Raw genomic sequence first — 12,884 nt, 5'->3', positions numbered from 1 at the left:
ACACTGACTCTCACTGGGGTACGGTTCCACAGGCACTGACTCCCACTGGGGAATGGTTCCACAGGCACTGACTCTCACTGGGGTACAGTTCCACAGACACTGACTCCCACTGGGGAATGGTTCCACAGGCACTGACTCTCACTGGGGTACGGTTCCACAGGCACTGACTCTCACTGGGGTACGGTTCCCCGGGCACTGACTCTCACTGGGGTACGGTTCCACAGGCACTGACTCCCACTGGGGAATGGTTCCACAGGCACTGACTCCCACTGGGCTATGGGATCCACGGGCACTAACTCTCACTGGGCTATGGGATCCACGGGCACTGACCGTCACTGAGGTACAGGTTGCCTTTAGCCCCTCAGTCAAGTGACTATAGTTCATGTGTGAGCCCAAACAGTGATTCTCAGCAAGCTATTCGATCCTTTGAGACGCACCCATACTTTCGAGAGGTGCCTGGATAGTGATGGGCAGTGGGAACCCTGACCGATTTTTTTTTTTCTCCCACACCCCACCTGTTGCCCCATATGAGATCAGCTGATTCAGCACCGATTGGGAATTGAACCTGCAACCTTGCTGATGTGTATAGTTCCATTATACAGTGGATGGTGCTAAGATTCAAAGTTTGATTTTAATAAGGCTCTTAATTTACCACATAAGGTGAAGGCAGTGCTGTAATCTACAGTTTTAATATGTGTTCCTCTCTAGATTCTCATTGGCAGGATGTCACTGTGGAAGAACTGAAGAGAGACCTCCAGGCAATACACAGTCAAGTCCAGCTAAATGCCCTAGCAACCTGCGCCTCAGGAGCTATTGAGCGCCCAAAGCTGGGAGAAGATGAAGGTGTCATTTATATTTATATACTTAAATTCTTCAAACTTTTTCAATTGCTTTTCAGTGTTGCGTTGTTCTCGATGTTTAAGACGTCTGCAGCTGTCCCTGTCTGTCCTGACGCAACCAATGGCATGAGAACGTGTGATCCTGGGTCTAGATTGGAGCAGTGCAGTTCCCCTGGGCATTGAAATCAGCCTGTTATAGCGATAGCAAGCTCAGTGCAGACATTCTACAGCCATAATGGACTTAAATGGTGACAGAGGAATCAGTGGGAGAATTATTGTGATCGGGGAATCATTGGGAAATTTGTGGTGATAGGGGAATTAGTGGGAGATTTATTGTTGATCGGGGAATCAGTGGGAGATTTCTAGTGATGGAAGGTTTATAGTGATTGGGGGGAATTAGTGGGAGAATTATAATGATACAGGATTCAGTGGGAGATTTATAGTGATAGGGGAATCAGTGGGAGATTTATAGTGATAGGGGAATCAGTGGGAGATTTATAGTGATAGGGGAATCAGTGGGAGATTTATAGTGATAGGGGAATCAGTGGGAGATTTATAGTGATAGGGGAATCAGTGGGAGATTTATAGTGATAGGGGAATCAGTGGGAGATTGATAGTGATTGATAGGGGAATCAGTGGGAGATTTATTGTGAAAGGGAAGAGTGGGAGATTTATTGTGATGGGAGATTTATAGTGATAGTGGAATCAATCGGAGATTTTTTTTGATTCGTTCATGGATGTGGGCGTCGCTGGCGAGGCCAGCATTTATTGCCCATCCCTAATTGCCGTTGAGAAGGTGGTGGTGAGCCGCCTTCTTGAACCGCTGCAGTCCATGTGGTGAAGGTTCTCCCACAGTGCTGTTAGGAAGGGAGTTCCAGGATTTTGACCCAGCGACGATGAAGGAACGGCGATATATTTCTAAGTCGGGATGGTGTGTGACTTGGAGGGGAACGTGCAGGTGGTGTTGTTCCCATGTGCCTGCTGCCCTTGTCCTTCTAGGTGGTAGAGGTCGCGGCTTTGGGAGGTGCTGTTGAAGAAGCCTTGGCGAGTTGCTGCAGTGCATCCTGTGGATGGTACACACTGCAGCCACAGTGCGCAGGTGGTGAAGGGAGTGAATGTTTAGGGTGGTGGATGGGGTGCCAATCAAGCAGGCTGCTTTGTCCTGGATGGTGTCGAGTTTCTTGAGTGTTGTTGGAGCTGCACTCATCCAGGCAAGTGGAGAGTATTCCATCACACTCCTGACTTGTGCCTTGTAGATGGTGGAAAGGCTTTGGGGAGTCAGGAGGTGAGTCACTTGCAGTGACTCACCTCCAGCCTCTGACCTGCTCTTGTAGCCACAGTATTTATGTGGCTGGTCCAGTTAAGTTTCTGGTCAATGGTGATCCCCAGGATGTTGATGGTGGGGGATTTGGCGATGGTAATGCCGTTGAATGTCAAGGGGAGGTGGTTAGACTCTCTCTTGTTGGAGATGGTCATTGCCTGGCACTTGTCTGGTGTGAATGTTAGTTGCCACTTATCAGCCCAAGCCTGGATGTTGTCAAGGACTTGCTGCATGCGGGCACGGACTGCTTCATTATCTGAGGGGTTGCTAATGGAACTGAACACTGTGCAATCATCAGCGAACATCCCAATTTCTGACCTTATGATGGAGGGAAGGTGATGGGGGAATCAACTGGAGATTTATAGTGATGATGGAATCAATTGGAGATTTATAGTGATGATGGAATCAATTGGAGATTTATAGTGATGATGGAATCAATTGGAGATTTATAGTGATGATGGAATCAATTGGAGATTTATAGTGATGATGGAATCAATTGAAGATTTATAGTGATGATGGAATCAATTGCAGATTTATAGTGATGGGGGAATCAATGGGAGATTTATAGTGATGGGGGAATCAATGGGAGATTTATAGTGATGATGGAATCAATTGGAGATTTATAGTGATAGGGGAATCAATTGGAGATTTATAGTGATAATGGAATCAATGTGAGATTTATAGTGATGGGGGAATCAATGTGAGATTTATAGTGATAGGGGAATCAATGTGAGATTTATAGTGATAGGGGAATCAATGTGAGATTTATAGTGATAGGGGAATCAATGGGAGATTTATAGTGATAAGGGAATCAATGTGAGATTTATAGTGATAGGGGAATTAGTGAGAAATTGATAGTGACGGGTATTAGTGGGAGATTTATAGTGATAGCGGAATCATTGGGAAATTTGTGGTGATAGGGGAATTAGTGGGAGCATATATAATAATGGGGAATCAATGGGAGATTCAAAGTGATGGGGAGAATTGGGAGACATAGTGATAGGGGAATTAGTAGGAGATTGCTAGTGATAGGGGAATTAGTGGGAGATTTATAGTGATGGGGGAATTAATGGGAGATTAATATGATAAGGTACTCAGTAGGAAATTTATCGTGATAGGGGAATCAGTGGGAGATTTATAGTGATAGGGGAATCAATGGGAGATTTATAGTGATAGGGGAATCAATGGGAGATTTATAGTGATAGGGGAATCAATGGGAGATTTATAATAGGAGAGTTAGTGGGAGATTGATAGTGACACTGGTATTTGTGGGAGATTTATAGTGTTAACGTAATCGTTGGGAAATTAGTGGGAGGTTTATCGAGATGGGCAATCAATGGGAAATTTATAGATATAGGGGAATCAGTGGGAGATGTATAGTGATAGGGGAAATCGTGAGAGATTTATGGTGATAGGGGAATCAATTCGCGATTTATAGTGATAGGGGAATCAATGGGAGATTTACATTGACGGGAATCAGTGGGTGATTTATAGTGATGGGGAATCAGTGGGTGATTTATAGTGATGGGGAATCAGTGGGTGATTTATAGTGATAGGGGAATCAGTGGGTGATTTATAGTGATAGGGGAATCAGTGGGTGATTTATAGTGATAGGGGAATCAATGGGTGATTTATAGTGAAAGGGGAATCAATGGGTGATTTATAGTGATAGGGGAATCAATGGGTGATTTATAGTGATAGGGGAATCAATGGGTGATTTATAGCGATAGGGGAATCAATGGGTGATTTATAGTGATAGGGGAATCAATGGGTGATTTATAGTGATAGGGGAATCAATGGGTGATTTATAGTGATAGGGGAATCAATGGGAGATTTATAGTGATAGGGGAATCAATGGGTGATTTATAGTGATAGGGGAATCAATGGGAGAATTATAGTGGTAGGGGAATCAATGGGTGATTTATAGTGATAGGGGAATCAATGGGTGATTTATAGTGATAGGGGAATCAATGGGTGATTTATAGTGATAGGGGAATCAATGGGTGATTTATAGTGAAAGGGGAATCAATGGGTGATTTATAGTGAAAGGGGAATCAATGGGTGATTTATTGTGAAAGGGGAATCAATGGGTGATTTATTGTGAAAGGGGAATCAATGGGTGATTCATAGTGATAGGGGAATCAATGGGAGATTAATCGTGATAGGGGAATCAATGGGAGATTTATATTGATCGGGGAATCAGTGGGTGATTTATAGTGATAGGGGAATCAATGGGAGAATTATAGTGGTAGGGGAATCAATGGGTGATTTATAGTGGTCGGGGAATCAATGGGTGATTTATAGTGGTCGGGGAATCAATGGGAGATTTATAGTGAATGGGGAATCAGTGGGTGATTTATAGTGAAAGGGGAATCAATGGGTGATTTATAGTGAAAGGGGAATCAATGGGTGATTTATAGTGATAGGGGAATCAGTGGGAGATTTATAGTGATAGGGGAATCAATGGGAGATTTATAGTGATAGGGGAATCAATGGGAGATTTATAGTGATCGGGGAATCAATGGGAGATTTATAGTGATAGGGGAATCAATGGGAGATTTATAGTGAAAGGGGAATCAATGGGAGATTTATAGTGATAGGGGAATCAATGGGAGATTTATAGTGGTAGGGGAATCAATGGGAGATTTATAGTGATAGGGGAATCAATGGGTGATTTATAGTGATAGGGGAATCAATGGGTGATTTATAGTGATAGGGGAATCAATGGGTGATTTATAGTGATAGGGGAATCAATGGGTGATTTATAGTGATAGGGGAATCAATGGGTGATTTATAGTGATTGGGGAATCAGTGGGAAATTTATAGTGATGGGGAATCAATGGGAGATTAATAGTGATAGGGGAATCAATGGGAGATTTATAGGGATAGGGGAATCAATGGGTGATTTATAGGGATAGGGGAATCAGTGGGTGATTTATTGTGAAAGGGGAATCAATGGGTGATTTATTGTGAAAGGGGAATCAGTGGGAGATTCATAGTGATAGGGGAATCAGTGGGAGATTAATCGTGATAGGGGAATCAATGGGAGATTAATCGTGATAGGGGAATCAATGGGTGATTTATATTGATAGGGGAATCAATGGGTGATTTGTAGTGGTAGGGGAATCAATGGGTGAGTTGTTGTGAAAGGGGAATCAATGGGTGATTTATTGTGAAAGCGGAATCAATGGGTGATTTATAGTGAAAGGGGAATCAATGGGTGATTTATAGTGAAAGGGGAATCAATGGGTGATTTATAGTGAAAGGGGAATCAATGGGAGATTTATAGTGAAAGGGGAATCTATGGGTGATTTATAGTGAGAGGTGAATGAATGGGTGATTTATAGTGAAAGGGGAATCAATGGGAGATTTATAGTGAAAGGGGAATCAATGGGTGATTTATAGTGAAAGGGGAATCTATGGGTGATTTATAGTGGTAGGGGAATCAATGGGTGATTTATAGTGGTAGGGGAATCAATGGGTGATTTATAGTGAAAGGGGAATCAATGGGAGATTTATAGTGAAAGGGGAATCTATGGGTGATTTATAGTGGTAGGGGAATCAATGGGTGATTTATAGTGGTAGGGGAATCAATGGGTGATTTATAGTGAAAGGGGAATCAATGGGAGATTTATAGTGAAAGGGTAATCTATGGGTGATTTATAGTGGTAGGGGAAACAATGGGTGATTTATAGTGAAAGGGGAATCAATAGGTGATTTATAGTGAAAGTGGAATCAATGGGTGATTTATAGTGATAGGGGAATCAGTGGGAGATTAATAGTGATAGGGGAATCAATGGGAGATTTATAGTGATAGGGGAATCAATGGGAGATTTATAGTGATAGGGGAATCAATGGGTGATTTATAGTGATCGGGGAATCAATGGGTGATTTATTGTGAAAGGGGAATCAATGGGTGATTTATAGTGAATGGGGAATCAATGGGTGATTTATAGTGATGGGGAATCAATGGGTGATTTATAGTGAATGGGGAATCAATGGGTGATTTATAGTGATGGGGAATCAATGGGTGATTTATAGTGATGGGGAATCAATGGGAGATTTATAGTGATAGGGGAATCAATGGGTGATTTATAGTGATCGGGGAATCAATGGGTGATTTATTGTGAAAGGGGAATCAATGGGTGATTTATAGTGAATGGGGAATCAATGGGTGATTTATAGTGATGGGGAATCAATGGGTGATTTATAGTGATAGGGGAATCAATGGGAGATTTATAGTGGTAGGGGAATCAGTGGGTGATTTATAGTGATAGGGGAATCAATGGGTGATTTATAGTGATGGGGAATCAATGGGTGATTTATAGTGATAGGGGAATCAATGGGTGATTTATAGTGATAGGGGAATCAATGGGTGATTTATAGTGATAGGGGAATCAATGGGTGATTTATAGTGATAGGGGAATCAATGGGTGATTTATAGTGATAGGTGAATCAGTGGGAGATTTATAGTGATGGGGAATCAACAGGTGATTAATTGTGATAGGGGAATCAGTGGGTGGTTTATTGTGAAAGGGGAATCAATGGGTGATTTATTGTGAAAGGGGAATCAATGGGTGATTCATAGTGATGGGGGAATCAGTGGGAGATTAATCGTGATAGGGGAATCAATGGGAGATTAATCGTGATAGGGGAATCAATGGGAGATTTATATTGATCGGGAAATCAATGGGTGATTTATAGTGGTAGGGGAATCAATGGGTGGTTTATTGTGATAGGGGAATCAATGGGTGATTTATTGTGAAAGGGGAATCAATGGGTGATTTATTGTGAAAGGGGAATCAATGGGTGATTCATAGTGAAAGGGGAATCAATGGGTGATTTATCGTGAAAGGGGAATCAATGGGTGATTTATCGTGAAAGGGGAATCAATGGGTGATTTATAGTAATAGGGGAATCAATGGGTGATTTATTGTGAAAGGGGATTCAATTGGTGATTTATTGTGAAAGGGGAATCAATGGGTGATTTATTGTGAAAGGGGATTCAATGGGTGATTTATCGTGAAAGGGGAATCAATGGGTGATTTATAGTGATAGGTGAATGAATGGGAGATTTATAGTGAAAGGGGAATCAATGGGTGATTTATAGTGAAAGGGGAATCAATGGGTGATTTATAGTGAAAGGGGAATCTATGGGAGATTTATAGTGATAGGGGAATCAATGGGTGATTTATAGTGATAGGGGAATCAATGGGTGATTTATAGTGATAGGGGAATCAATGGGTGATTTATCGTGATAGCGGAATCAATGGGAGATTTATCGTGATAGGGGAATCAATGGGTGATTTATAGTGATAGGGGAATCAATGGGAGATTTATAGTGAAAGGGGAATCAATGGGTGATTTATAGTGAAAGGTGAATGAATGGGAGATTTATAGTGAAAGGGGAATCAATGGGTGATTTATAGTGAAAGGGGAATCAATGGGTGATTTATAGTGAAAGGGGAATCTATGGGAGATTTGTAGTGAAAGGGGATTCAATGGGTGATTTATCGTGAAAGGGGAATCAATGGGTGATTTATAGTGATAGGTGAATGAATGGGAGATTTATAGTGAAAGGGGAATCAATGGGTGATTTATAGTGAAAGGGGAATCAATGGGTGATTTATAGTGAAAGGGGAATCTATGGGAGATTTATAGTGAAAGGGGATTCAATGGGTGATTTATTGTGAAAGGGGATTCAATGGGTGATTTATCGTGAAAGGGGAATCAATGGGTGATTTATAGTGATAGGTGAATGAATGGGAGATTTATAGTGAAAGGGGAATCAATGGGTGATTTATAGTGATAGGTGAATGAATGGGAGATTTATAGTGAAAGGGGAATCAATGGGTGATTTATAGTGAAAGGTGAATGAATGGGAGATTTATAGTGAAAGGGGAATCAATGGGTGATTTATAGTGAAAGGGGAATCAATGGGTGATTTATAGTGATAGGGGAATCAATGGGTGATTTATAGTGATTGGGGAATCAATGGGTGATTTATAGTGATAGGGGAATCAATGGGTGATTTATCGTGATAGCAGAATCAATGGGAGATTTATAGTGATAGGGGAATCAATGGGTGATTTATAGTGATAGGGGAATCAATGGGAGATTTATAGTGAAAGGGGAATCAATGGGTGATTTATAGTGAAAGGTGAATGAATGGGAGATTTATAGTGAAAGGGGAATCAATGGGTGATTTATAGTGAAAGGGGAATCAATGGGTGATTTATAGTGAAAGGGGAATCTATGGGAGATTTATAGTGAAAGGGGATTCAATGGGTGATTTATCGTGAAAGGGGAATCAATGGGTGATTTATAGTGATAGGTGAATGAATGGGAGATTTATAGTGAAAGGGGAATCAATGGGTGATTTATAGTGATAGGGGAATCAATGGGTGATTTATCGTGATAGCGGAATCAATGGGAGATTTATAGTGATAGGGGAATCAATGGGTGATTTATAGTGATAGGGGAATGAATGGGTGATTTATAGTGATAGGGGAATCAATGGGAGATTTATAGTGATAGGGGAATCAATAGGAGATTTATAGTGATAGGGGAATCAATGGGTGATTTATAGTGATCGGGGAATCAATGGGAGATTTATAGTGATCGGGGAATCAATGGGAGATTTATAGTGATCGGGGAATCCATGGGTGATTTATAGTGAAAGGAGAATTAGTGGGAGATTTACAATAATAGGGCAATCAGTGGGAGTTATATAGGGCATGATTTTAAATGGGGAAAAAAGGATGGGTTGGGGGCAGAGGGCAGTAAAAATGTTTAAAATCTAAAACCCGCCCCCAACCCACCCATTTCCAGTTTTCACAGAGGTGGAATGAGGGGCGGGCGACTAACCCGCTCTCAGGAGGCAGGTTGGTCAGTAAAAGGTTACAAGGAGGCAGCAGGCCTCCATTTTTACAGATTTTTTGCTTTTAACCCCTGGGCGCCGAGATTCCCGAGCCTTCTCCTTCACGCCACATGAGAGGAGGCAAGAAGGCCTGAAACTTCAGGTAATTGCCTTTATCGCACAACAAGCCTATATGCAGTGACCCCTCCCCCCGTGATCTCTGACCCCTCCCCCCGATGACTGAGCCCCCTCTGATGACACCCCCATCCCGTCAGGAAGTCCATCCCCCCCACCAACACCCCTCTGATAAAGTCATGCACATAGTGTTAGGGAAATCAATCGGAAATTTATAATGATAAGTGAATCAGTGAGGGGTTTATAATGATAAGTGAATGAGTGGGAGATATATAGTGACATGGGAATTAGTAACAGTAACCGAGTAATGGGAACAATAGGGAGAGTCACACACTGAGTAACGGGAACAATAGGGAGGGTCACACACCGAGTAACGGGAACAATAGGGAGAGTCACACACCGAGTAACGGGAACAATAGGGAGCATCACACACCGAGTAACGGGAACAATAGGGAGAGTCACACACCGAGTAACGGGAACAATAGGGAGAGTCACACACCGAGTAACGGGAACAATAGGGAGAGTCACACACCGAGTAACGGGAACAATAGGGAGAGTCACACACCGAGAGGAGCAGGAATATACACCGACAGGTAGAAGTTTTAACGTGACTTAATTTCTTTAAAGAATTAATGGTTTAATTGCAGATATCATCCACATTTGTGCCAGAGGTGAGACCGAAGTGCAAGCTGTGCCTGAGGCTCTTCAGCCGCTCATCACTGAGGCCCTGAGCAGTAGGAACAAGCACGTGCGATTGGCAGCAGCAATCTGCCATGTCGCAATGGAGAAGATGAATGAAAGAGTCACAGAGATCCTGCAGGACACCCTCCTTCATGGTACGCACTGTCACCACCTGATACAGGAAGGAAAGAAAGGAACATTTCTATAGCACATTTCACGACCTCAGGATGTCCCAAAGTGCTTCACAGCCAATGAAGTACTTCTGAAGTGTATTCACTGTTTTAATGTAGGAAACACAACAGCCAATTTGTACAGAGCAAGATCCCACAAACAGCAATGTGATAATGACCAGATAATCTGTTTTTAGTGATGTTGGTTTTTTTTTATATTCATTCATGGGATGTGGGCGTCGCTGGCAAGGCCAGCATTTATTGCCCATCACTAATTGCCCTTGAGAAGGTGGTGGTGAGCTGCCTTCTTGAACCGTGTGGTGAAGGTTCTCCCACAATGCTGTTAGGGAGTTCCAGGATTTTGAATCAGCGATGATGAAGGAACGGCGATATATTTCCAAGTCGGGTTGATATGTGACTTGGAGGGGAACGTGCAGGTGGTGTTGTTCCCATGTGCCTGCTGCCCTTGTCCTTCTAGGCGGTAGAGGTCACTGGTTTGGTAGGTGCTGTCGAAGAAGCCTTGGCGAGTTGCTGCAGTGCATCCTGTGGATGGTACACACTGCAGTCACAGTGCGCCGGTGAATGTTTAGTGGATGGGGTGCCAATCAAGCAGGCTGCTTTGTCATGGATGGTGTGGAGCTTCTTGTGTGTTGTTGGAGCTGCACTCATCCAGGCAAGTGGAGAGTATTCCATCACATTCCTGACTTGTGCCTTGTAGATGGTGGAAAGGCTTTGGGGAGTCAGGAGGTGAGTTACTCGCTGCAGAATACCCAGCCTCTGACCTGCTCTTGTAGCCACAGTATTTATAAGGCTGGTCCAGTTAAGTTTCTGGTCAATGGTGACCCCCAGGATGTTGATGGTGGGGGATTCGGCGATGGTAATGCCGTTGAATGTCAAGGGGAGGTGGTTAGACTCTCTCTTGTAGGAGATGATCATTGACTGGCACTTGTCTGGCGCGAATGTTACTTGCCACTTATGAGCCCAAGTCTGGATGTTGTCCAGGTCTTGCTGCATGCGGGCACGGACTGCTTCATTATCTGAGGGGTTGCGAATGGAACTGAACACTGTGCAATCATCAGCGAACGTTCCCATTTCTGACCTAATGATGGAGGGAAGGTCACTGATGAAGCAGCTGAAGATGGTTGGGCCTAGGACACTGCCCTGAGGAACTCCTGCAGCAATGTCCTGGGGCTGAGATGATTGGCCTCCAACAACCACTACCATCTTCCTTTGTGCTAGGTATGACTCTAGCCACTGGAGAGCCAGAGGGGAGAACTAAGGTCCACCTCACTGGCCCTGAGGATCATTGACTTGTATATAAGACCTGCAATTAGCAAGCCCCAGGTGTATAATACTGTATGTGCTCCTGGCTGTTTCTGTTGTCTTGTAAGCTGTTGGAACTCTGTCCTTTGTGTTGGTATGTTTAGTTTCTATTTCATTGACTTCAATTTTACTAGGGCTCCTTGGTGCCACATTCGGTCAAATGCTGCCTTGATGTCAAGGGCAGTCACTCTCACCTCACCTCTGGAATTCAGCTCTTTTGTCCATGTTTGGACCAAGGCTGTAATGAGATCTAGAGCAGAGTGGTCCTGGCGGAACCCAAACTGAGCTTCGGTGAGCAGGTTATTGGTGAGTAAGTGCTGCTTGATAGCACTGTCAATGACACCTTCCATCACTTGAGGGATAAATATTGGCCAGGACAACGGGGAGAACTCCCCTGCTCTTCTTCGAATAATGCCATGCGATCTCCTACATCCACGTAAGACGCCGAGATAGGGCCTCAGTTTAAAGTCTCATCTAAAAGACGGCACCTCCGACAGTGCAACTCCCCATTCAGTACTACAATGGGAGTGTCAGCCTGCATTTTGTGCTCTAGTCTCTGGAGTGGGATTTGATCCTACAACCCTTTGACTCAGAGACAAGAGTGCTACCCACTGAGCCACGGCTGATACAAGTCTTTTAATTGATTCATTTCCTCCCAACTACTATTTGATGGGGGGCCCCTAATGGCTCAGTTTAAGGTACACCATGCAGTGTGGTACCCGGCTATATGAAGCAGCAAAGTGCCACGTCCGATCCTCGGTCTGTTGGGTGAGCTGAGATGAGCCGGGAGTCCCTAAAGGTTAACGTTTTGCCTTTTGTCTTTCAGGAAATGTAGCTGATCGTTGGATTGCAGCACAGAGCTTGGCTCTCAATGGCGACGACAGCTATCCCGTGATCCAAAGCATTGTCCAGCATCTCTTCGAAGCACCAGAAGCGGAGACCGTGAAGCAAGTCTGCCTCGTCCTGGGCCCGCTCAGTGAGAGGACAGTATGTGAGCTGGAAAAACATAATGCAGCAAACTTCCCACACAATCCCACTGTACAACCACCTCCCCTTCAGCAAATGGCCAGCGGGCCTCATTTCTCAGTTACACAGAATACTGAGATTCATTCAAAGCTTCTGAAACAAAGTCAGAGAGAGGAATGTTAGCCCCAAAACCAGGGAGTGTTAGTTTTGGAGAGACGGCAACAGGAGAAAAAGTAGACCTGTGACTGAATATTAATTCTGGACACAGTAACAGAAGGGAGAGCAGACCTACAACTGAGAGTATTAATTCTAGAGACATTAACAGGAGGGAGAGCAGACCTACAACTGAAAGTATTAATTCTAGAGACAGTAACAGCAGGGAGAGCAGACCTACAACTGAGAGTATTAATTCTAGAGACAGTAACAGGAGGGAGAGCAGACCTACAACTGAGAGTATTAATTCCAGAGACAGTAACAGGAGGGAGAGCAGACCTACAACTGAGTATTAATTCCAGAGGCAGTAACAGGAGGGAGAGCAGACCTACAACTGAGAGTATTAATTCTAGAGACAGTAACAGGAGGGAGAGCAG

The 12,884-nt window shown here is 43.6% G+C and overlaps 1 protein-coding gene across 4 annotated transcripts in view; it reads left to right on the top strand.

Annotated features, from left to right (window-relative positions):
• Nucleotides 1–12,884, top strand: part of heatr4 (HEAT repeat containing 4) — an 80,440-nt gene that overhangs the window by 40,800 nt on the left and 26,756 nt on the right. For all 4 annotated transcript variants that reach the window (XM_067991142.1, XM_067991141.1, XM_067991143.1 and 1 more), the window contains exons 6-8: nucleotides 709–843; nucleotides 9,802–9,990; nucleotides 12,155–12,315. In XM_067991142.1, coding sequence (XP_067847243.1) covers nucleotides 709–843; nucleotides 9,802–9,990; nucleotides 12,155–12,315 — 485 coding nt within the window. The remainder of the gene's footprint in view (nucleotides 1–708; nucleotides 844–9,801; nucleotides 9,991–12,154; nucleotides 12,316–12,884) is intronic.

This window comes from Heptranchias perlo, chromosome 10 (assembly GCF_035084215.1).
Source record: "Heptranchias perlo isolate sHepPer1 chromosome 10, sHepPer1.hap1, whole genome shotgun sequence".
NCBI classification, from domain to species: domain Eukaryota; kingdom Metazoa; phylum Chordata; class Chondrichthyes; order Hexanchiformes; family Hexanchidae; genus Heptranchias; species Heptranchias perlo.
Note: the sequence above shows the minus strand (reverse complement) of the source record. Positions and strands in the feature narration are given on the sequence as shown.